Genomic DNA, 27,057 nt, shown 5'->3' on the forward strand with positions numbered 1-27,057 from the left:
CTTGAGGACTGGTGCCTCCACCAGGCTCCTGGTGTCTACCTCATCTGGGTAGGGTGCCTCTGTCTCAGAGCTGGGTTGCAGGAGCAACAGAGCAGCAACTCGAGTTCTAGAAACCCTAGACCTCTTACTCTGCTGCCTTCCTGTGCAAGGCCTTTGACCCTCTGCTTGGTTCTGTGTTATCTGTCCCTGCTCCCAGGAATCAGGGTCTCTGATCTTGGGTGTGCATCTGGAGACCACCGTGCCTGCCTAGTTCTGGTTCCTAAGGGGCCTCTCAGCCTGAGCCCATAGGTTCCATCTGACTCCTGCACACTGGACTTCCCCATCCCCCAGATCTACTTAAGTTCCTCCTAAGCAGACAATGTTCCCTGAGCCCCAAGCTCCAGGCTCCACATCAAGGTGGGATGCAGGGTTCCTGCTGCTCATTTAGGAATAAGCTCAACTCTGGTGCAGCTGACTATAGGATAGGGGAGGGATAAAAGGAAAAGTTTGTGTTCCAGGCAGAGGAATAGGATACCTTGGACAGAAGACAGAATAGGCAAGTAAGACTGTGCTTTTAGGCCTCACTTTAAACTGTTGCCTTCTTCTTCTGAGCAGAGCATGGCATGGCTGTCCTGAGCAGGAACAGGATTCACTAAGGTTTGCATATTGGGATGATCAGCATTGCAGTGTGGAGAGAGGTGCATGGGGATGTGAGTATATGTCAGAGGGTGGTCATTGAATGAGAAGATTTTTCCTGGAAGGAAGAATAAGTTAGGAGAAAGAATAATGGAAGATGGAGGAGTGAGGGAAGAGGGAAGTTGGAAAAATGGAAGGATGGATGAGAAGGATGGTGGAAAGATGAAATGAAGATGGGTAGAATGGTAGAAGCCTAGAAGGAATGGCAGACACATTGAGACAGGGCTAAATGCTTCTGTTCACCCATACCCTACAACCATTTTTCTTGGAAGACATTGTGATTTTTGCATGTAATGAGTTTAAATTTGGGAAGAACGAGTCACATGACGGTATCTTGACCTACCTATAGTGATCATTACTTAAAATATGTTTTTATAGCTTGGCTATGGATCAATGAAGTCTGATCAGACTAGTCAATGGCCATGAGTAACCAGACGCTGGTAACAGAATTCATCCTGCAGGGTTTCTCAGAAACACCACAGCTCCAGGTGCTCTTCTTCTTCCTGTTCCTCACTCTCTACACCATGGCCATCTGTGGCAACTCCCTCATCGTGGCGGCCATCAGCTTCAGCCCTGGACTCCACACACCCATGTACTTTTTCCTGGTAAACTTGGCTATTTTTGATGTGTTCTGTGCATGTGCTGTTTTGCCGAAACTCCTTGAGATTCTGGTGGCAGAGAAGAGAATCATCTCCTATGGGGGCTGCATTATCCAGATGTACTTCCTGACGTGGTCTGTTGCAGCAGAGTTGCTTCTCTTCACTGCCATGGCATATGATCGCTATGTGGCTATCTGCCAGCCCCTGCACTATGGCTCCATGATGGGCCCCCAAGTATGTGCAGCTCTGGCAGGAGCTGTTTGGGGCATCAGCATACTGGGTGCTGGGGTCAACACTGGTCTGGTGTTACAGCTGACTTTCTGTGGGCCCAATGTGATAGATCACTTTTTCTGTGAGATCCCTCCTGTGTTGTTGCTCTCCTGTTCCTCCACATACCTGAATGATATTATGACAATAATGGCTGACATCTTCTATGCTGTGTTGAATTTCCTGCTTACCATGGTGTCCTACAGTTTCATCATCTCCACCATCCTGAAGATTCGTACGGCTGAGGGGAAACAGCGAGCCTTCTCCACCTGCTCCTCCCACCTCACTGTGGTTACTATGTACTACACTACAGTCATTTACACTTACCTGACCCCAGGATCCAGCTACTCCCCAGAGACAGGGAAGGTCATGGCTGTGCTTTATTCCACTGTGAGCCCCACCTTGAACCCTCTCATTTACACACTAAGGAACAAGGATGTCAAGACAGCTCTCCACAAAGTCTTTACATTGTTGGCAGAGAAACTGTAGGTATGTCACTTGTGTTCACCTACTGGTATGTGTATGTGTGGAGCTTCTTTACTCTTCCAAGTTTTTCTATCTACTCATTAATATTTTCCCATTGATTTGCAATTAGAGTCCTCTGTTGTCCTACGGGGTCTCAGAGATGAAATTTTCTGCTGCAGAAAATTTTCATCTCAACCTATAGAAACAATGAGGAAATATGTTGTTTCCTATAATCATAAGACTGAGTTGGGGTGGACTCTGTTGGTCCCTAATGCAAGGGTTCAGTGGTGCCGTGGAGACCCAGTCATTTCCATCTCTCATCTTGGCCATCCCCAGGTAATGACTTTGTGAACACACTGCCTCTTTTATGGCCAACTAGAAAAACTTGAGTTCATTCAGCTGGGTAGTGAGAGCCTGGCATTTATTCTCTAGCTAATGGTGCCACAGGAGATCATATGCCTAACCCTGAAAGCATGGTCATTACCAAATTACCCCCACAGAAACATAAACAGACAAGCAGAAACTTCCTCTGTAATTGGGCATGGAGAGAGTCCCCAAAGCAGTCAGGATGCTCTTATAGAGGAGGAAGGTGCTGAGAGGAGGGAATAAGGTTCCCAACAGTGCCCAGTGCACACAGACCCTGGCTAGCATTGGCCACTGCAGATGGCATGCTTTTTACAACTGCTGCAATAGGGAATACATTGAAAATTAAAAATATTTTTATGGCTAGTGAGAATTAAAACAGCAACTAATTGACTTATATGATAAAATACCTGCATATTAAATTCATCCTCAAATTGCTAGAGAATGATTGATAGTGGAAAATAACAACTAATCTAATGCTACATGGTGGAACATGGAAGAAAGACATGAGGATGGAGAGGGTGAGAGAATGCACAAATGGAAGTAAGGGTAGATAAAAGATGAAAGTGGAGAGAGAAAGTGGTGGAGGATGCATGGATGAAATGATGGGATTTTGTCTGGTAGGAGAAGAGGGAAGAAAGGAAAGATGAACAGTGAGTGAATGAAGGATGGGAAACAGAAAGAATGATTGATGGAAAAGATGATGAATATGGAAATGAGAGTGAATAAGAGGATAGAAGCATAAAGCATAGATATAAGGAGAGTGGAAAGATGTATTGAAAGGTGAGTAGAAGGATGAATGGATGAGAGAGAAGGGAAAAAAACAGAGAGTGGAAGAAAAAAAGTAGTGGATAGTTGAAATGTTGGAAAGAAGAATGAAATGGACAGGGCATAGATGGAAAGGAACATCAATTTTTGATTTTGTAAAAGTTGCCAGAATGCAATATACCAGAAATGTGTTGACTTTTATAATTGGAATTTATTAACTTACAATTTACAGTTCTAAGGCTATGAAAATATTCAACTCAATGCATCAACAGGATGATAACTGTTGGGTAGACAGAATAACAGGCTGCCAGCATCCAGAACACCTCTTTCACATAGGAAGGCATGTGGTCAGCATCTGCTGGTCCTTTTCTCCTGGGTTTTGCTGTTTTCAGTGGATTCCTCTCTGGTTTCTGTGTTCCTTTCTTAGCTTCCCCAGAGGCTTTTTCCATGAGCTTTTCTGGGGCTTTTTCTATCTTTTATCCCATTATAAAGGACTCCAGCAAGAGGATTAAGACCCACCATGAATGAGGTAGATCACATCTCAATTGAAATAACCTAATCAAAGGGGTCAAAGAGTCCCAATTGCAGAAGGTCTACACCCACAGGAATGGATTAAAAAAACATGCACTTTTCTAGGGTACATAACAGCTTCAAGTCACCACAAGCATGAAAGATAAGATTGATGAACAGAAAGAATTAGAAAGAAATTGTGAAGCAGCCTATGTGGATGCGTGGGGAGGGTATGAGGCCATAAGTTGAGAAAGTGATGTGAAGGAAGGTATGGGTAGGAAGAAGAAGGGACTAAGGAGAGTAGCAAGGAGGGTGATAGTGAAGGGTGATTGACAGGAAAGTGGGATAGATGGATGGATGGATGACATGAAAATGAGGTATGTAAGAGGGATGGGTAGGATGGAGGGAAGTATTCACAGCATGGCTGAGAACTTCAGCATACCCATGTTCCCTAGAATACAAACCATTCTCTACTAATAATAAATGGATATAACATTGCTTGTTCTAGCCATGATCAATCATTTGCATAATTGATCATAGAAACAATTTTCAAAATTTTTATGAATCTTATGCATGATTTTAGATGACTTTGTGTTACAAAATCAGTAAAGTACTACTTCTTATAGCTCTCCAGAAGAACCACAGGCACAGCTTCCTCTCTGTGTGGTGCTACTACAGTGATAGTGACTATATGTAAAATAAGAGTACCTAAGCGTAATAGAATCTTTATCTAGTGTCTAGTATGCCTATCTTTTTATCTCATATTTTGTTCAGAGGTTATGAGGATCGTGACACACACATGCATACATGCATGCAAACCTCAATGAACACATCAAATCACACCATAACATATCTTGTCTCTTAGCAGAAGGAAAATTTTAAGGGGAGGAAAAGGACTTGGACTAGACATAGAAACATCCAGGCTGCCAAGAGACCCAGAAATCCATGCAACTTATATCTTTCCAAGCAGCATTGTTTTCACATGACTGAAATCACTGGAAAAGTCAACATTTTCTGTTGATGTCTCCCCTGATGTCTCCAAGCAATCTTCTAGGGTTAATAAATAGCTGTCTTTTGAATCTCTGTCCTTCCTCTCTTGCCTTCATCTCCAATAGTTTCTTTGTAAATTCGGGCAATAATATTTTCTGCTTGTGATCCATGTACCAGAATTTTATAAACCACAACATTGATTAATCAAGGAGGAAGCAAAAAGTGGGGTAGAAAGAGCAGAAGAACTACTCCGTTGGTTTATGGGGACCCCAAGGCTGGCCCTGTGACAGCTCCCTGTGCTCAGACTCCAACCTTGAGCACCCACACCCCTTCTAGCCTGCCCTGGTCTCACCCTTTTCTTCACCAACACATGGAACAAGGTCACACAAGGCACAGAAGTTGTCTGCACTTGATCTGACACCTGCTAAGGGACTTAAACAACTCATTCATACCAAGATGGTAACTACACAAAGCTATCTAATAGACCATCACTCCTGGAATTCATTCCACATTTGCAAAGCAAAGGGATGACCTGAATCGGAGGATGAAAAAGATGTGCAGACATCTTGGATGACCTCCCTGCCCTCCTCCCAGATCCACACTGGTCTTCCTCTAATCTGCCTGTGGTTCCCTGAGGTCATCCCCACAAATTGAAAGGAAGAATCATCCTTAACAAGCAGCACTATGTGCACACCATTGTTCATAAGCCATTTCTTAAGATACCATTCCTGTTCCAAAGAGACACTCTAGATCTTCATTCTTTCAACAATGTTTCCTGATTATTGATGTCATGCTTCAGACCCTGGCATGGGTGATGGGGGTTGGAGGTGGGGGAGGGACATGTCCAATATTCTTATTTCTGGGCTGGGGTCTCCTTGAGGACAGGCTCATGCCACTGTCCCAGAATTTAATGCAGAACCTGTATTATATTCTGTTATTAAATGATGGAATAAAGGAACCTTTGATATTAGCAACTTCAAACACATAAGTTCAAATGTAAGCAAACCCTAAAAATGTACACCTTGAAATATAAGAAAGATAAACTCTGGATTAATCTAAGAAACTGACTCAAGGGATAGTCACATCAATTTAATTTAGACTTCCTAAAAATTATTTAAAAAAAAGTTTCTATCTTTGGATATTTCAAGAACGCCAAACTTCATCCTCTCTTTTAAATCAGCTTCTCTAGATAAGAAATCCCTTAGGATTTATATTGCTAATTGGTCATTTTGAAAGTAACAGCACATTCATTTTCTTACTAATTGATTCTTCCAAAAATCCCAACATGAGATGATGAGGTATCAGTTTTCAGCATGAAATAATTAGTAATTACTCAGCTACATGGATGCTTTCTGCCACCTCCATGGCAGGATGCATCATGAGTACCCTGAGGACCTAGAGTCTGCGCAGAAAATGGAGGCCAGTCCGCACCTCACCAGCGATTCATTAGCTTGGGTCTGACAAACTTCAGATGATACCTCCAACTCCAGTCTTTCACGGAAACACCCCATTTGGGTGCCATTTCTACTGGGGTTATTCCCAATGGCAGGAGCAGTTGGGTTTCACATGTAAGGATATATATGGGGTTGTGTCAGGGAGAAGAGAAAATGATGGGTGCAGGGGACCCCCCTCAAAGGGGAGCAGTCCTCATTCTTCCCCAGTGGAAGGCAGGGCAAGAAACAACAATAACAAAAAAGAGCTAAAAAATTCTGATCAGTTAAACAGAACCTGTGCTAGAGGCCTAGAATAAATGGAGCTGAATGCCAAAGAACAAACAGAGAACAAAGCCATCCAACAAGAAAACCTTAGGAAAAAGAATGAAGACAAACTCCAGAATAAATTAATTAAGGAAATCAATTGCCTAGATGCCAGCAAAAAATGATGTCATACTAAGAAAACTGAATATATGAACCAGTCAAAGGAACAAATCAACATTTCAAATGAGATTCAGGAGTTGAAACAACTAATTCAGGATATTCAAACTGATATGAAAAATCAAATCAATAGATTGAGGGAAGATATTGAAAAAGAGATTAAGGATATAAAGAAGACACTGGGCAAAAATAAAGAAGAACTCAAAAGTTTGAAAAAACAAATCACAAAAATTATGAGAATGAAAGGCACAACAAAAGAGATTTTAAAAAAAATGGAAACCTACACCAATAGATTGAAAGAGGCAGAAGAAGGGATTAGTGAAATATAGGACAGGCCATCTGAAATCCTACACACAAAAGAAAAGACAGAGGAAAGAATGGGGAAATATGGGCAGGGTCTAAGGAACTGAATGATAACATGAAGCACATGAAGATATGTGCTATGGGTGTCCTAGAAAGAGAAGAGAAGGGAAAAGGAGCAGAAAGACTAAGGGAGGAAATAATCACTGAAAATTTCTCATCTCTTATGCAAGATAAAAAATTACAGATCTGAGAAGTGCAGCATACCCCAAACAGAATAGATCCAAATGTCAAAGACAAAGAAGATTTTGAAAGCTGCAAGGGAAAAGCAATCCATCATATACAAGAGAAGCTTGATTAGACTAAGTGTGGAGTTCTCAGCAGAAATCATGGAGCTGAGAAGGCAGTGGTATGATATATTTAAAATATGGAATGAGAATAGCTGCCAACCAAGAATTCTATACCCTGAAAAATTGCCCTTCAAAAACTTGGGAAAGATTAAAATATTTTCAGATACACAGTCACTGAAAGAATTTGTGACTAAGAGACTGCTCTATAAGAAATAGGAAAGAGAGTGCTACCAGCAGATAGGAAAAGACAAGAGAGAGAAGTCTGGAGAACAGTGTAGAAATGAAGACTATCAGTAAAGGTAAAAAGAAAAAAATATATTCGATATGACATATAAAATTCAAAAGATAAAATGGTGGAAGAAAGTACTGCTTATACAGTAATAACATTAAATGTTAATGGATTGACCAAGAATGAGCTGGGACTCAGCATCAAGGAATTGAGAAAACCTTCTTGACCGAAAGAGAGGAGAGAGAAATGAGGCAAAATAAAGTGTTTTAGTGGCTGAGAGATTTCAAACAGGGTCAAGAGGTTATTCTGGAGGTTATTCTTATGCATTATACAGATATCCATTTTTTTTAGTTTAAAGTGTATTAGAGGCGCTAGAGGGAAGTGCCTGAAACTGTAGCACTGTGTTCCAGTAGCCATGTTTCTTAAAGATGATTGTATAATGATATAGCTTTTGCAATGTGACTGTGTGATTGTGAAAACCTTGTGTCTGGTGTTCCTTTTTACTATGGTATGGACAGATGAGTAAAACATATGGATTAAAAATAAATAAATAATGGGGGAACAAATGTTAAAATAAAGTGAGTAGATTGAAACACTAGTGATCAATGAAGGGGAGTGATAAGAGGTATAGAAAAAAATTATGAGAAAAGGGGAACAAAGTTTAAAATATATTGGGTGGATGGAAATACTAGCAGTCAATGAGAGGGAGGGGTAAGGAGTATGGTATGTATGAGTTTTTTCCTTTTTCTTTTTATTTCTTTTTCTGGAGTGATGCAAATGTTCTAAGAAATTATCATGGTGATGAATATACAACTATGTGATGATATTGTGTGTCATTGATTATAGACAAAGAGTGGAATGTTCACATGGTAAAAATGTTCATGTTTGCATGATGTTATGTTTTGTCAATTAAAAAAAGGGCCCTGAAAAAAATGTTAATGGATTGAACTCCCCAATCAGAAGTCATAGACTGGCAGAATGGTTTAAAAAATAGGACCCAACTATATGCTACCTATAGGAGACTCACTTTAGATGCAAAGACAAAAGCAGGTCAGAAGTGAAAGGTTGGAAAAATATATTTTACACAGACAACAACCAGAAAAGAACAGGAGTAGCTAACATAATATTTTCCCCTCTCTGATGTATAGTGAGTGTAACTCAAAGCTATGTCTACAGGGATTCATCTACAACTTAAATTGGGATGACAAGAATTGTTTTCTTTGTTTAGGTAAAATCTACTTCTGGGTTTTCTTCACTCCTATTTTTGTTTTTGTTTCTTGTACATTTTCCCTGCAAATTTGTGACCTGGACATTCACTTTTAGTCTGTGGATAGAGATCTTATTCCCAGGTGCTTCGAGTCCTCCCTTCTCTGCACACCCCCCTGCTTTCCCTAATCACATGGCCAAGCCATGTCCACCACAGAAGGGGCATTTCTGTTGGACAAGTTTAAGGGGGATGATGGGGATGGAAGGGAAAATTTGTCTAATTGTTATTAAAACACTAAATATTGCAAATTTCGGTTTCATCATAATATGATAAAGTTGAAGGGGAAATACAGCATTGCTTGTTAAAGGGTAACAGGAGGAACTACAGCCCTGAGCATCCCCTGCTCCTCAAGGCCCCTCTGGACTTTGAGGTCCAAGACTGCCTCACGAGTGCTCAGTACACCAGGGACACCTGGCATGGCTGCAATGGCTTCCTCCTTTTTTAGTATGGAGGAAGGTAACTACCACAGTTCTCATTTGATTTCTTCTGGTATTTGCTTCTGATGAGTAATTATAGTCTATATATAAAAATGTAAGATTTAGTACTGCTGAATTTGCAGTTATGTCACCAAGTGAAAGAGCTGTTCAAAGTGTGGTTAAAAATGAGACCCATGGGAAGATAATTTCATGTTATTCTCTCAGATCTCATGGACCTTTGCTCTGCTGCCTTCCAAATACATACTGAATTTATGTATTAGTTCAGTGAGTTTTGTTCTGCAAAATATTTTGGGATCTATGCCAACTAAAATTTTCCATAATTCTGCCTGTGGTCCTTTAATCAGGACCCATTGCTGCCTGATGGCCATTCTCTGCCTGTTTTATAGTCACTTCTGCATTGGACCATGACTGATCATCTCTTCTCTGATTGAAATCTTGCTGCAAATGTCCTCATTTCCTTGGCATTTTGCTTTATAGGTTAGGGTGGGATGTTTTGTTGGCTCTCTTCTGTTTATTCACCAATTTGTACATTGTTTGTTATTCTTTGCTACTGTAAAAAGTGAATACAGTTTGGAATTCTATTAAAAATGGATCAAAGACCTAAACATTAGAGCTAAGACCATAAAACTCTTAGACTAAAATGTAGGGAAATATATTAGATGGGAAGTTATTGTGATGGGAGGTAGTTTCCTAGACCTTACACCCAAAGCATGAGTAATGAAAAAATAGAAAAAGGGGACCTCCTCAAAATTAAACACTTTTGTGCTTCAAAGACCTTTTTTTAGGTAAGTAAAAAGGCAGCCTATGCAATAGGAGACAATATTTGGAAACTACATATCAGATAAGGGTTTAATTCCCAGAATATATAAAGAGATCCTACACCTCAACAAGAAAACAATTGACACAATTGAAAAAATGCAAAAAGACATAAACAGACACTTTTCAAAAGAGAAAATAAAGATGGTTAAAAGTCATATGAAAAGATGTTCAACTTCACTGACTACTAGGTAAATGCAAATCAAAGCTACAATGAGCTATCATCTCACACCCACTAGAATTGACATTATCAAAAAAAAAAAGAAACCCAGAAAATGATGTTTTGGAGGGATGTGGAGAAAGACGCACACATCTATTATCGATGGGAATGTAAAATGATGCAACCACTCTGGAAAGCAGTTTGACCTTTCTTCGGGAAGCTAAGTATAGAATTGCCATATGATCCAGCAATCCCATTGCTAGGTATATATTCAGAGGGACTGAAGGCAAGGACACACACGGACAATTGCACACCAATGTTTATAACATCATTACTCACGTTTGTCAAGAGATGGAAACAGTCCAAATGTTCATCAGTGAATGAGTGGCTAAACAAGCTCTGGTATATACATATGATGAAATATTATGCACCTGTAAGACAGAATAGAGTCATGAAGCATGTAACACTTGGATGAACCTTGAGGACATTATACTGAGTGAAACAAAAAGACAAATACCATATGGTCTCACTAATATGAACTAACATTAACGAGTGAACTTTGAAAGATAAAGTTAAGAACACAGGTCATAAGGAGATAGAAAGAGGGAAGAGATTGAGCAATTGTTGCTGAAGAAGTACCAAATGTGCAACAGGATTGATTGTAGACATTTAGAAATGGATAGCACAATAGTACCTGACGGTAGCACAACAGTATATGTACACTGAACAAAGCTGAGTGTGAGTATGGTTGGGGAAGAAGGGTTTGGGACTGTATAACATGAAAATGAAAGATAGAGGACAAAGGCTAAGATGGTATAACCTATGAATGTATAGATGCATAAGAGTGCTTTTGTATGAGGGAGAACAAATAAATGTCAACATTGCAAGGTGTTGAAAATGGGATGGCATATGGAAAAATACAATCAATGCAAGATAAGGTCTATATTGCAACATTGTAATATGCTTCCACTGAATGAAACAAAAGTATGATAAAACTAAATGTCAACAAGTGGGGGACATGGGGGAGGGGTATGGGATTTTTGCAGAAGGAAAGGAAATGCTTTCATATAAATTGTGATGGTAAAGGCATGACTATGTGATTGTGCCAGTTTGAAAGTTTTTGCACACCCCAGAAAAGCCATGTTTTAATCTTGATCTGGTCTTGTGGGGCTGTCATTTCTTTTAATCCTGATTCAATACTGTAGGTTGGAAACTTTTGATTGGGTTATATCCATGGAGATGTGACACATCCAGTTGTGAGTGTGAACTTTGATTAGATGGAGATGTGACTCCACCCATTCCAGGTTTGTCTTGATTAGTTTACTGGAATCCTTTAAAAGAAGAAATATTTTGGAGAGAGCTAGAAATGGCAGAAGCTTCAGAGCTGACAGAAACTTCAGAAGAGAGCTGACACAGATGCTGACATGTGGAGAACAGACACACAGATGTTTGGAGATGCTTGGAGCCCAGCAGACGTCACCATGAGATGTTAAACAAGCCAGAACCTGGAGAGAGCCAAGGGAACTCAAGAGATGAAAGTCAGCCACGGAGAAGTAAAGTGAGAAACCTCCACATGAGCAGAGGCTGAAAGCAACAGGGACCAGAAGATGCCAGTCATGCAACTTCCCAGCCAACAGAGGTATTCCTGACCCATCGACATTCCTTGAATTAAGGTATCTTCCTTGGATGCCTTAGTTCAGACATTTTTATAAGCTTAAAACTATAAACTTATAACTTATTAAATCCACCTTTTTAAAAGTCATTCCAGTTCTGGAATATCACATTCTGGCAGCTTGCAAACTAACACACTGATTAAACCAGAAACCATTGATTTTTTACTTAGGTTAGATTGAATGAAGTGCAAATAAAACTGTTTAAAAATGAACAGAGAAACAAGTGCTAGAGAAAATGTGGAGAAGGAAATGTACCTATTCACTGTCAGTAGGGAAACTGACCAGTGCAGCCCCTTGGAGGGCAGTGTGGCAGTTCCACAGGAGGTTAAGGGAGGGGGCTGCCATATGATCCTGCAACCCCATCAGTCAGTATATATCTGGAGGAACTGAGTGTGGGGACATGAATGGACACTTGTACACTGGTGTTTATGGCGGCAATCCACAGTGGATGGAGGTGACACAAGGGTACAACAGCTGAGAAATGGACGGGGGAGCTGTGGTGTATACATACAACAGACTACTGAGTTGCTGCAAGAAGGAAGGAAGTTGAGAGGTATGCAATTCAACTAGATGAATGAACTTTGAAGACTGTATGTTGAATGAAATGTCAGAAACAAAAAGACAATATTATCATGCTTCAATTATATGGACTAACTATAATATAAAAACTTGGTGAACTGAAGTTGAGAGCATGGGTTATCAGGTTGGGGCCTATTGTAAAGAGTCCTAGATTGTAAACTCTTATAGCAGTCACATATATTCAGGAAGTGTAACTGTTATTTCTAAACTCTGAGATACTGAGCTATTTTTTAATAACCTGGTCATTCTCAAAAACTTCAGGTACTTATGTGACAACTGAAACTCAGAGTTAGAGCACTGAAGCTATGAAAGTCAGTACAACCCCATGCAGAAACTGTTAAAAAAAATTGAAAAAGTGATCATACGTCTACTAGAAATATGAATGAAGCTAATCTGGATAGGACTAAGGTAAGTGAGAATACAGGGTAAAGAATAATGTGCTCCATATTTTAAAATTCCAGCTTCTGTGTGGAGCCAAAGTAAAAGGTGTTTATTTGGTGCAACATTTATATTACGGGTAGCACATTACCTCATTTAACTTTTTGGTCAGTTTATTTGAACACCATAATTATATGGAATCTTGATTAGTGTATGAGATATTGTTGGTTTTCACAGGTTAGTGTGATACCCTGATATATACCAGGGTAATTTGGGAGCAGAATAAAAAAGTATTTGCAAAGGCCCTTTGAGAGATAGGGGAGAAAGGAGGAAATATTTAACTTCCCCATTTGGGGAATACCTGATATTCTTGGGAGCAATGGGGACAATGAATGCAATAGGCTGAGCCCTCTATCTTGGGGCCGTCCCTATGAAATTTATTCTTGCAAAGGACAAGCTAAGCCTACTTATAATTATGTCTAAGAGTCACCCCCAGAGAGCCGCTTTTGTTACTCAGATGTGGGCTCTATCTAAGCCAACTTGGCATGTCAACTCACTGTCCTCCCTCCTATGTGGGACATGACTCCCAGGGGTGTAAATCTCCCTGGAAATGTGGGACAGAAACACTGGGATGAGCCCAGACCCAGAATTATGGGGTTGAGAGAGCCTTTTTGACCAAAAGGGGGAAGAAAAAGATGAGGCAAAATAAAGTTTCAGTGGCTAAGAGATTTCAGAGTCGAGAGGTTATCCCCCCAGAAAAGGAACCAGGGCTCCTTGCAGAGTGGATTAATTCATGACTGGGGCAGGGAAAATGCCAAATGAGCTGGGGAAATCTTGTGATGTAGAATATCAGGAGCAAACAAAATCAAACAACAAAACCAGGAAGATGTACAGCAAAGTGAGAGAGGCCCACCTGAAAGTGCTCCCAATGACCAAAATGGGATAATTAGAGTAATAAAATAATGATCATGTTAAATTATAATTCAAAGAAAAAGACAAACACCAATGACCCTACACTGATGTAAACGCATAACTAACCAAATAATTGGGGAGAAGAAACAATTTCTTACAGAATTCCAGTTAATACATTTGGAAGTAATGAATTAAATACAACATCATCATTTGAGAGTAATTTCCATGAGTAAGACCAATTACAATTGGTCTTACAATCCTTAGTAAAGGATACTAAGATTAGTGGGAAAAAGTTTAAGTAGAAACAAGATATTTGCAAAGTCTATCCCCCTAGATATTTTGCCATTTCAAAGGGAAAAATCTGTAACTTTCCAGTGAAGAACTCTGTACAGCCATGTTTAGCAGAGCAATTGAAGTTAGCCTACAGTGACAGGGCATCCCACCAGGTAACCCTGATGTGACAACCTGGGTGGGGTCCTACCCACCAGGGCGCAACGTCAGACTCACTATGAGAAGGCAGCAGATGAACCCAACTGAAGGCACTTCCATAAAAGTCACCTGTAAAATTCTCAGTCATAAATGTACTGCGGCATTTTGCAGAGAGATTGGAGAAGCCCAACGGGGCACAATAGTTTAAAATAGGCATTAGTGGAAATGGTACAACCTCTTTATATAGGAAAATCATATAAAATTGAATATGCACCTTCTTCTATGGTCTAAGAACCCTACACCAAGGTATTTACTTAAGGGAAATCAGTGTATATCTGCAAAAAATTATCTGAATTAAATGCTTACAGGAATTGTATTCATAGTAGCTAAAATCTGAAGGCCATGACTCAAGTATCCATCACAGAGGAACAGCTAAACAATGGCATAGTAATGGGATGATATACTCTGTTGCAATAAAAAGGAATGAAGAACAAAAATATACAACATAGATAAATCTCAAAAACATTATTCTGAGTGAAAGAAAACAGAAGAGTATTTATTATATAATTCTATTTATGTGAAATTTTAGAGAATCAATCTAATTTATATTGAAAATATCAAAACCCTGGCTGAATCTAAGGCGACTAGAGGCTGAGGTTAACTAAGAAGGAGCTTGAGGGAACTTTAGGGAAGAATGGTAATATGCTATAGTTTAGTAGATTATACAAGTGTATGCACTTGTCAAAATTTATTTAACACACAAATATTTTTGCATTCCATTCTACACAAATTTTACTACAAAAAAGAACTGTAAACAAGTTCCATACTTAATATATGAATGTTAAAGAATGGTTGCCTCTGGAGAGGATAACTTACATTTTGCTCTCTGCTCGTTCTCATACTGCTTGAATGTTTAACCCTGTGGATGTAATTATTAATTCCATAAATAAATAATTTTTAAAAAAGGCATTAGTGGAAAACTGGTGAAATACAAATGAATTCTGTAATTTAGTTAAATAATATTGTGCCAAGACTAATTTTCTAACTTTGATAGTTGATGATTATGTGAGTTCTTAGGGTAGTTGGCGAAAGATATGGGAACTCTGTATTATTTTTTCAACTCTTCTTTAAGTTTGAAAGTATCACAAAAAAATTTTTTAATGCTTCCTGACACTAATGATGCAATTTTCTGTTTATTCTGTTTTCATTTCCAACAGTTCGTGGTTGCTAAAAGCATTTGCATAACCTGAAAGAAATCTTCCTCATGGGACACAAATTATGAAACCAGAGGTGGGAGAATCAATCAAGTCCATTAAAGAAAATGTGATTGTTGAAGAGACAGAGAGCAAATTACAGGTTATCAGGGTCTAGGCAGTGGGGGTGGGGGTGGGCAGAAAACAGGGAGTTATTACGTAATTGGTACAGATTTCTGTTCAGAGTGTCGGAAAGGTTTTGATGGTGAGGAATGGTGCTGGTGTTACAACATTGTGAACATAATGATACCAGTAAATTCTATATTTGAAAGTAGTTAAAATGGGAAATTTTATGTTGTATATATGTTATTACCATTAAAATATTTTAAAAAGAAAACATGATCATACATTTTACGGAAAGTTTTCTGCTTTGGCCTCATGAGAGGTAACCTAGACTTGTGCCAAGATTGCCAGAGCTTTGTGAGAGGTGGTTGTGGCACTGACACTGAGCAGTCTGTGACAATGGAACTCTTTTCTTCACTTGCTGCATCTCCCAGCTTCGAGGTCCCTGGCCTGAGCTTTTCTTCCTGTGTTCACCGTAATAATGGATTTTTCACCATGTCATCCAGCAAGGCTGATCTTGCCTTTGAACTAGTGTGTGAGGTTGGAGAAAGTTAAGACCCTTTGCTGCTGAATGCTGTCCTCTGTCTCTCCCCACCTGAGACCCAGATACTGAGAACTCAGCTGGTGCTCAGGGCCAGCTCCTGGCTTCCAGCCATGTGTATTTGGAATGCAAGATGAGACCTGTCATGCAGCCCCTGGGGAAAGCCCGCACATGTGGGCAACTCTGTGAACTCTGCTTACATTTGTGACTTGCTAGTGCTCATGCTGGTTATGGGTGGCAGCCAAGCACTGATGACATCTAAGAGAGGGACTTGGAGGGTGACTCCCGGTAGTGCCAGTGGCTTTCTAGGGTTGCATCACACCCCTAAGTCTACTCTATTTAAAGCACTGTGTCTGTGCTGTGTCCAGACTTCTGAGCAGCAAGACCCTGGCACACTGGGTCCTTCGGCCTGGGTGAAGACCTCTGGGGAGGGAGACCTCTGTCCACTGTCAAGGGTGAGAATTCTGGTCCTCCCCTAGCTGGGCAAAATCCTCCCTGGACTTGAGTTCAGTTCTTTTAGGAGCTTACCTGGAATACGTCATTCATTTAAGCAAAGCACATTGTTCTTGCTTTGAAGGTAGGTGTTGTCCCTTTTCTTCTTCCTGTTCAAGACTGATTCATCCCTGCAAAACAGGAGGATTTCATTTCACTGACTATGAACCTGGGGAAAGTCCTGGGTCCCGGAATCCTCCCTGCATCACAAGGACTTAAACCTGCTGATGTTTAGTGAAGGAGTTTTAATGATTTTTCAATATGAAAAGGGATGATCAGGGTGAGGAAAGAAGAGAGGACTTGCTGGCCTCTCAACCCCATGGGTTCTGCAGCTCAGACAGGGAAGTGCAGGGGTGGCAGGGGGTGGGGGCCACAGTAGGGGCCAGCCCCTCACCCACACTCCTTCCTACTGGTCCTCTCTGCGAGCTCCTCTGGAAATGCACCAAGGATCCCGGGAGGCACAGGAAGGGGCTCGCAGTTACGTGGTCTTTCCCGTTTTACGAGATGAGGCTCCTGCTTTGAATGAGAGTTAATGCAGAGTCTTGATCTTGTTTGCAGATATACTGACCGACTTCAGAGTAATTCAGGAATCGATGATGCTACATTTCAGCATTCCTGCGCTGAAGCCCCCCAAACCCTGCTGTACCCCCGAACTCTCCTGTTCCTCCGGCACGTGCTCTCACTGCTCCATGTCATCCCCCTAACGCAGTGTGGATACATGAAGGCAGAGCCCCTGCCCCGTTCCCCGCAGTCCTGCACACCGCTGGCAGGGGCTGGCACCCCTTTCCTGCAGCGAACCCACCGAAAGCACCTTCATGCTGCTCACATTTCCATGACATCAGGCCAGCAGGACGTGCCCCACAGGTAATCACTGAGTGACTGGTCAGGGGTGCTGGGCATTTGCTACCGCTGGGGAGGCATTTGCTGGCACGTGTGGATGGGAGTGTGGCTTTTGGACAAAGATGTGGTGCTGAAACCAGCTATGACCAAGAGGTTTCTTGTTCTTCCAAGGGCTCCCTGCCCCAAGTTCTTTAAAGGGTGGCTGTTTGGGTCTCTGGACTAGGCTTGCCAAATAGACACAGGATGCCCAGTTCAATATGAATTTCTGATAAACAATAAATAACTTTCTTTAAGAATTTCCTGTGCCGTATTTGGGAGATAGCCGAAATATGTTTGTTGTCATCTAAAATTCAAGTTCACTTTGGCGTCCCATAGTTTTGTGTGAGGAATCTGGCAGACCTTATTCCAGACACACAGCAGACTCAGTCACTGACCAGTAACCCAATTAACTTCTTTCGTTGTGCCATGACACTCGGCCTTGGCACCTGCAGAATCCTCTGCAGAGAGCAAGAGGGTGTGCAGCCTCAATGTCCATGTGGGGCAGTGGCCATAGGTCTGACTGCTTGGCTCTGCAACCTTCCTTTTGCCCTTTCTCCTGTGGATAGGTTAAGTGAATAAAGAAACATCCTGAGCAAATACTGTGTGCCCATGATTTGAGGATGTGTTTCCTTATTACTCTTTTTGTTTTGTTTTGGTGTGGGGAAAGGATGAGCACTGAATGGCATGCTGCAGTGGGAGGCTGTACAAACATTAGTGGCTTGCATAGAGCTGAAGCAATTAGAGAAGGAGGAATGGCCTTGGAAGAGACAGACACTCAGTGTTTATCCTTCAGGGGCATTTGTTCTTCGTACCTCCTAGACCAGCACGTCTGCTCTAGAGCAGTTGGAGAAAGTGAATCTGGGGTGGAGAGTGGGCGAGATGGCAATTGGGAGTCCACATGGTATGCACAAGTGCCTCCAAAGAAACTGGAACAAAGACAACATTCTGCAAAACTCTGGTATACAGCACTCTTTGCATAGGAAATGGTAAAAAATGTCTTTGTGTGAGTGTGGTAGCTTCCATTTTCATCCTCATTATGATGTTGATGTCATAGAGTCAACCTGCACTGAGCCCTTTACATATGACATGAGAGGAACCAGTTGCTTTACATGCCCTCAGGTAGGTGTCTACCCCAACTTGACCCCTGATTCTTAAGTCACAGGTGGGCACCTCCATTTGGCTGCACCTACAAATCTTAGAGTGGCTGTCAGGACCCACCTGTCCTACTTAAATGGCATATGAAAATAATTGATATTCATCTGTTGATGGACACTTGGTTTGTTTCCCCCTTTGGGCTTTTTTTGGTAATTTTCCCATAAGCATTTGTGTACAAGTATCTGTTTGAGTTCCTGTTTTCTTTTCTTTGGGTCATACCTGAAAGTGGAATTGCTGGATAAGAAATTTCTGTTTTGGATGATAAAAAGTTTTAGTAGTAGAAAGTGGTAGTTGTCACATATTGTAAAAAAAATTGATGCCATGTATTGCACACTTAAAAAGGTTAATGTGACAGTTTTATGTTATTTATGTGTGTATATATATTAACAATAGTTTCCTCCCTGCTGGAAGGAGAGCACCTGACCTCAGGTTGCCTGGGCGCTGACACCTTGTTCCACCCTGATCCACACCTCCTTGCATTCAGATATTCCCACTGTCAGAGAAAAACTGTTGGGCAGTGACTGGCAGGCATAGTTCTAGACCAACTGCTCTGAAATTTCCTGGGCCAGCTCCTGAAAAGCAGCGTCCTTGAATGGGCCATCAGAGAAAGGTGTGGGGCACAGGTTTGAACTGCTGGGTGTGCTCCATAAAATTGGTAAGGCTCTGGGATGGCTGCCAGTGCAAAGGTTCTCACAACCAAGAAGATGGTAGTCTGCAAAGCACTAAGCTCTTGGAATTCAGAAGGGAGCTCTTCCTAAGTGCTGGGAAGCAGCTGCTGCCACATCTCCCTGTGCCCTGAGTCCTGCTGACCTGGTGGCTTCTCCTTCCCTGGATGTCCTGGAGGCTGGTGGGCTCTCCTGGGTGCCAGATTCCTGGTCCCTCCATGGAAAATATGTGTCATTTCTATTTCCACATGGTATGCTACTCTCTGTACCTGCACAGTGCTTGGTCACCTGTAGGGTAGACGTGTGCATTTCTTAAGGGGCAGTGCAGAAACAGATGGCAATAAAGCATCAAGTTTCCTCCGTCCACCAAACCTTCTCTGTCAGAGTTGCCATTGCATTTTGGGACCCTTGCTCCCCTCTCAAGGCCTCCTGTGTAGGGTTGTCTCCTGATGAACTGGCTGGAGCATTGTCTCCTCTCCCCTCATGGAGGGTGGAGGTTCATGGACACGGGGCCCCATTTGTTCTTGTTTTTGGACCCTGAGAACCCAGAATGTCCAGAGCCTGTGACCTAAGGGTTATAGTCAAATGCCTGAAAGGACTCAAGGAAGAGAGCTGCCACCATTCATCTCCTTGTCGGGTACCAGGTCTCAACAAGGCACCGTCTGCCCTTTGCTTGATTTGCCTTTAATTGACTAAACTGTGAATGAATGGGATCACACAATCCTTTTTTTGCTTTTCAGAAAGGATTGCTCATTAAAGGGAATCACTTAATCTTTATTTTTTAGTTAAAATCACCCACTCCTGACAAGAAAGAGGCTGGGACCGTGCAGCTTTCAGCAGAAGTGACCAGTTTTGCCCATGGCCATTGGGAACGAGACAGAGGTGACCGTGTTCATCCTGCAGAGCTTCACCAATGATCCTGGGCTCCAGGCTGCCCTCTTCTGCCTCTTCTTCTCCCTCTTTGTGGTGGCCTTGGTGGGAAATGGCCTGATCATTGCAGCCATCCACTGCAGCCCCAACCTCCACACACCCATGTACTTCTTCCTGGTCAACCTCGCCATGCTGGACATGATCTGCACCTCGTCCATCCTGCCCAAGGTCCTGCAGAGCCTGGTGGCAGAGAACACCATCTCCTATGGTGGCTGCATCAGCCAGATGTTCTTCTTCACCTGGTCACTGAGCGCAGAGCTTCTGCTCTTCACTGCCATGGCCTATGACCGCTACCTGGCTATCTGCCGACCACTGCACTACAGCACCCTCATGAGTGGGAGGTTTTGCCTTGCCCTAGCAGCCTTTGTGTGGTCCATGGGAGTGCTCAATGCCTTCCTGCTCACTGGGCTGGTCCTCAGACTGTCCTTCTGTGGCCCCAACACCATTGCTCACTTCTTCTGTGAAATACCCCCCGTGCTGCTGCTCTCCTGCTCCCCGACCTTCATCAACAACATCATGACCATTGCCGCAGACATGTTTCTTTCTGGGATGAACTTCTTGCTCACCATGGTGTCCTATGGCTGCATCATCGCCAGCATCCTGCGCATCCGCTCTGCGGAAGGCAAGCGCAGGGCCTTCTCCACCTGCTCCTCCCACCTCATCGTGGTTACCATGTACTACTCTACTGTCCTCTATACCTACATACGGCCAGCCCTTGGCTCCGCTGGGCTAATGGACAAGGTGGTCGCTGTATTGTACACCATAGTGACCCCCACTCTGAACCCACTCATTTACACCCTGAGGAACAAGGAATTCAAAGCATCCCTTAAGAAGTTCCTACTGCTGTTCTCCAAGTGATGTTGTGTGAAGAGGAGAGACTAGGTCTGACATTGGAAGCCCCACACCCTACACTCCATGAGAGACCTTTAGCCTCACTGGACACATTTGGGAGGCTCTTTCTCCAAGAAATTGTTGTTAGGCTTTTTGTCTAAAGGTCTCTTGTATGCATAGAACTGTCCCTGTTTGTACTTTGCTTAATGGCTGGTTTATTAATCGTATAAAGTTATTACTAAACTCTTAAACATTACACTACTCATAATTTGAAACATACATTTTACATTTTGAATTCTCTTAAATGTTGTAATATTTCTGGACTTATTTAATCAAATCCCCCGTTAATTAGATAACAAGCATAGTATTTTAGATTTTTTCAAATGCCTCAAACCTTTTAAAAACAAAACATGATCAAATTGAGGCAACAATGGCAAAACTCATTAAACCATATTTAATCCTATTATAAAATCCCTGGTATCATATGATTCAATGTTTCGCAAACTTTCATGTTTTAGTTTTTACTATGGCTTCATTTTTTGATAGGAAAAAGAATATTAGCTTAGACTAGAAGAAGTTACAGTTCTGTTATCGACCCTCTGGTTCTTTTTGAGACTCAGGGTCTGATTGCAACATCCAAAGTGAGTCACACTCAAGCCAGAGGACCTCGGGACTGGCCTCTTCTGGCAGACACTGATTCCATCCAGGATGGGAATTGTCCACCATTTGAATTAGCAATATGCCTTTTCTGGCAGCATGCATGGTGTCCACATTGGCATCCTTAGGTGGTTCATGTGGTATGTGCAGAGCTGCATGTGTGCAGATGTGTGGGGCTTGGTATCTGGTCCAGTCATTTCACCTCATGGATTGCAGAAGAGCTCCATCTCCTGAGACCCGAGGAACTGGGTCTTTATGATTGACTCTCCTCTTGAGTACACTTGGCTTTAGAAAGCTCATGTATAGCAAATACTACATAAAGCTAAATGGTAAAAACTAAAGCTCTGTGTTGTTTTATTGTTTGCATCCTTAATAAAGATTTCCTGAGTCTCATTATGAATCACTGGTTTTTCACAGACTCAGTTTCTTCCATTTGATTACATTGAACTTCTTATTGATGTTCAGCTTGTTATAATTTGGCCAGAAGATTCAGTAGTCCAGTGGACACATTACATTTTATTTAGGCATCTTTCCTTTTAGGACACAAGTTAGCTAAGACTTTCTTGCTTCTACAATATAATGACATTAGCAATTGGAGGGCAAAATTGGTTTGTAAGTTCTCCTGTGTCTGCCTAAGAATGAAACCATCACCCACTCACATTAGGGACAGGAAGAGATGGGTACTTATGGTGATGGGTTCACCTTGACATTGCATTGAATGCTAACATTTTTATTTTCTTAGAACAAATACATCATTTTAAAACATTATTTACAACTTAAATTTTTAGTTTCTCTCACAAATTTAGTTATGTGCCATTTCTTAATGTGAGGTTCCATCACATTCTAAGATATTCTCTTACATTTACAGAAATCAGATGTTTCAACCAAGCATGACTGCCTACTGCTACTTAAGGGAGAAGATGGTCCTGAGATGAAAAGGGAAACTGGGTGGACAGACACTGTGGTTCCATAGTGAAAAACCACTTTTCCTTGATTTATAAAGTAATGAAATGGTAGGTCTAAAGAAAACAAAATTATTGCTTAAAACACATGTTTAAATTGTACAATTTTATTAGTTTTGACATATGTATAAAGCCTTGAAACCTTCAGTACGTCAAGATCATGGGCTTGTCCATCACCCCTAAAAGTTTCCTCAAACTCTTTTATTATCTGTCCCTCCCACCACTTGCCACACCCACCTCCCCAGGTAATCACTGAAGTGATTTCCATATATACAAGATAGTTTACATATTTAGAGTTTTATTTAAATGAAAATATACAGTATATATTCTTTTCTCCGGCCTTTCTCAATCATTACGATTATTTTCAGATTTCTCCATGTCCAAAGTCACACAGATTTTCTCCCACTTCTGTGTTTCCCTTTTCAAAGTTACTTGAGCTATTCAAGGTCCTTTCCATTTACACATGAATTTTAGAACCAGCTTGTTCATTTCTACCCAAAAAATGCTTTCTTGGATTTTTATTGGAATTGCATTGAATCTATAAATCAACTTGGGGAGAATTGATATCTTGGCAATTTTGAGTCTCCTTATGCATGAACACACTACATATCACCATATATTTAAGGGTTATTTAATTTTTCTAAATAGTATTTTGTAGATATTAGTATAGAGGGTCTTCACGTCTTTTGTCAGATACAGCCTTAACTCATTTTTTTTGTTTTGCTTTGTTTTGTTTTGTTTTATTTTGCATGGGCAGGAACCGGGAATTGAACCCAGTCTCTGGCATAGCAGGTGAGAACCCTGCCTGCTAAGCCAACATGGCACACCCTGCCTAGAGTTTTTATCAGTATTTTTATCAGTTCCTTTTTCAGAGTCTATTGAGAGATTGAGCATATTTTTTTCCTCTATTAGATTTTTTTTTTTTACATGGGCAGGCACCGGGAATCGAACCTGGGTCCTCGGGCTTGGCAGGCAAGCATTCTTACCTGCTGAGCCACCATGGCCCACCCCCTCTATTAGATTTTGATATGGTGAATTACACTAGTTGACTTTCAAATGTTAAACCAACCTTACATTCCTTGTATAAACTATTTTTGATAATTAATATTATCCTCTCAATATATGCTGGATTTAATTTAATAAAATTGTGTTTACAGGGGTTCTGGGGAAATGGTGGTATGGTATAGGTTGACTTCACCCCTGCTCTAAGGAACAGCTAGAGAAAGGACAGGAAGGAGACTGGGACAGTGATTCCAGGGTGTAAGTAACTGGGAGAGTCTTCTACACCACATAAGGAGGCCCTGGTTGCAAAAGCTGAAGAATTGAGACACAGAAAACTAGAAACCATCCATCTAGTGCAAACAGCATAATGCATCCCTTTCCAAACAGGCCCAGAGCCCTTAGGAATGCACTGACAGGGAGACGGGGATTAGGAAGTAAACCAAGCCGCTCTCCTTGAACACACTACCCCCGGCCCTGAACTGCGACTCACCCCACACCCCGCACAAAACACCACCATCCACACCCTTGCACACACATGCTACACACATTTCCATGTTCCAAGAGCCTCCAACTTGGACCTCATACCCCCACACATCTCCACCCTATACCCCTGCTCCATGCATATGCACACGACAGCCCCAACCCAACCCACCTCTCCTTTGCAAGCACACAGTCTCATCTGGCCCTGCCAAGACCTGCCCACCCATGCCCAGCCCCTTGACACTTACCTCTCCTTCCCTGCCCCCAGCAGGCAGATGCTGGTGCATCAAGGCTGTGGGCACTTACCTTCACACCCAGGCTACTGCTGCCCCCAGCCCATTCTCTTCCACAACACCCCCCCCCGAGTTCTACACACACACACATACAAGTGCACCCCTGTCATGCCAAGCTCTGGGCAAACACTGTCCTGTGCATCTGGGCCACACTTGAACCCAGCCCACACCCATGCAATTCTGGCCACTGCTCCTGAGCTCTGCGCATATGTACACCAGGGCCCCACCCCCAGACCTGCACCCTTGCATAGCCACATCCACACCCCACCCACTCGACAGCACCTGCTCCTGACCCACATCCCACAAGCCTCATGACCTGTGCCCCACCCCCCCACACTCCAACATCCACATCCTGGGCCCCCTGGACCCCTCCCCCTCTGTAAGAACATAACCACACCCTGCCCTTCTTGTGCCCCAAACTCTGTGCACCATACCTTACACCCTGATATCCATGAACCCCATGCTCCATACACCCACCCACATCTTGCCTGCACACTAACCCCCATGCATCAACACAACTCCCTGTCCACCTCCTCCCAAACTCTACCTCTGTGGTCCCCATGCCACACCTGCTTCTGTGCTCTGAGGCCTGCCTGAACTGCACCCCACCCTGATGGCCCACTATACCTCCATAACTCCATGACCCACACTGCATACTCACAGGCACCAACGTAGCATCCCCAACTTGTGCTTATCCCAGCACCACAACCCATCACCGTACTGATTTCCCCTGCCTCATGCCTCACCTCCTGATTCACAGCGAACCTTCAAATGCAAAACTTTAGACTACTGAAGGAAATCAACATGCAAAGTAACCCTATCAAGGTGTTCACATGTCTCAAAGGCAACAGAACATCACTAAGCATATCAAGATGCAGACAGATATAGCCCAGCCTAATGACCAAATTAAAACACCTGATGAGACACAGACTTTGGAACAGCTAATCAAAGATGTTTATATGGCTTTACTGAATAAAATCAATGAAATTGGTGGTACAACAGTGGCTCAGAGGCAGAATTCTAACCTGCCATGCCAGAGACCCAGGTTTGATTCCAGAGCCTAACCATGCCAAAAAAAATCAATGGGATACTTAATGACATAAAGGAATCAAGAAGACACTAGAAGAGCATAAAGAAGAATTTGAAAGATTAAATAGAAAAATAGCAGATATCGCAGAGATTAAAGATGCTGTAGGCCAAATAAAAAGTATACTAAAGACACACAATGGCGTATTTGAAGAGGTAGAAGAAAGAATAAGCAAAATAGAGGTCAGGAAAAATGATTTTGAACACAAAAGAGCAAATGGCAAAAAAGATGGAAAAATTTTAATTGGATCTCAGGGAGATGATGGACAAAACAAAGTATACAAATAAAATAACCATCAGTATCCAAGGAGGATAATAGAAGAGTAAAGGGCTAGGAAATTTAGTTAAGGATACAAAGGGGAAAACCTCCCAAACCTTATAAAGGACATAAATATGCAAATCAAAGAATCCCTATGAACTCCAAGTAGAATAAAATCAAATGGGCCTTCCCCAAGACAAATACTAATCAGTCTGGCAAATGTTGAAGAGAAGAAGAAAATTCTGAAAGTGGCAAGAGGAAAACAATCTATTACATACAAGAGAAACCACATATGGCTGAGTTCAGACTACTCAAATGGCACTATGGAAGCAAGAAGGCAGTGGCATGATGTGTTTACTATACTGAAAGAGAAAGACTTCCAGCCAAGAATTCTGTACCCAGCGAAATTGTCTTTCAAATATTTGGGAGACATTAAAATTTTCACAGACAAACAATTACTGAAAGAATTTGTCAAAAAGAGATCTGCCCTTCAAACAGTACTAAAGGAAGTTCTAACAGCTGAATAAAAAAGACAGGAAAGGGAAGTCTGAAGGAGGGCACAGAATTGAAGAGTACAATAGGGATAAGTTAAAGGATAAAAAGAGAAGAGGGAAAGGAATATACGGATCTGATTAACAAAACCAAAAAGATAAAATAGTGTATTCAAAAAATGCCTTTACAGCAATAACTTTGAATGTTAATGGACTAGACTTAACAATTAAAAGATACAGATTAAAAGAATGGATTAAGAAATAGAATCCAACTATATGCTGCTTATAAGAGACTCATCTTAGACACAAGAATACAAATTGAAAGTGAAAAGATGAAAACAGATGTTCCACAAAAGCTATAACAAAAAAAAGCAGAAGTAGCTATACTAATATCAGACAACATAGACTTTAATTGTAAAGAAATCATAAGAGACAAAGAAGTACATTATATATTAATAAAAGGGACAATTCACTGAGAAGAAATAATAATCATAAATGTTTATGCTCCCATTCAGGAAGCTCTAAACTACATCAGACAAACATTGTCAAAACTAAAGGGATCAATAGACGATTCAACAATAATAGTAGGAGATTTTAATACATTGCTCTTCTCTATAGGTATAGCAACCAGACAGAAGATTAAAAAAGAAATAGGGAACTTAAACAATTTGATAAATGACATAGACCTAACAGACATATATAGGTCATTACATCCCCAAACACCAGAATATACATTCTTCTCTAGTGCTCATGGAACAGGCTTCAGGACGGATAACACAGTAGAGAAAAAGAAAAAAAAACTGGTCTTTATAAACTTAAAAACATTGAAATTATTCAAAGCACTTTTTCTGATCACAATGGAATGAAACTAGAAATCAATTACCACCAAAGAATAAGAAATTTCACAGATATATGGAGATTAAATACCACACCCTTAAGCAACCAGTGCATCAAAGAATAAATTGCTAGATAAATTG

General features: G+C 41.5%; 2 protein-coding genes across 2 annotated transcripts; both read left to right on the forward strand.

The window, feature by feature from the left end:
* Positions 1 to 1,091: 1,091 nt before the first annotated feature.
* LOC143653449 (olfactory receptor 13A1-like) lies at positions 1,092 to 17,258 on the forward strand. The gene is made up of 2 exons (XM_077124471.1): positions 1,092 to 2,026; positions 16,949 to 17,258. The coding sequence occupies exons 1-2, from the start codon at positions 1,092 to 1,094 to the stop codon at positions 17,256 to 17,258; spliced, it is 1,245 nt and encodes a 414-aa protein (XP_076980586.1).
* A 2,689-nt stretch (positions 17,259 to 19,947) lies between these two features.
* On the forward strand, positions 19,948 to 20,877 carry LOC143654485 (olfactory receptor 13A1-like). Its single transcript, XM_077126468.1, has one exon. The coding sequence runs from the start codon at positions 19,948 to 19,950 to the stop codon at positions 20,875 to 20,877; it is 930 nt and encodes a 309-aa protein (XP_076982583.1).
* Positions 20,878 to 27,057: the final 6,180 nt, after the last annotated feature.

Source organism: Tamandua tetradactyla, chromosome 13 (genome assembly GCF_023851605.1).
Source record: "Tamandua tetradactyla isolate mTamTet1 chromosome 13, mTamTet1.pri, whole genome shotgun sequence".
NCBI lineage: Eukaryota > Metazoa > Chordata > Mammalia > Pilosa > Myrmecophagidae > Tamandua > Tamandua tetradactyla.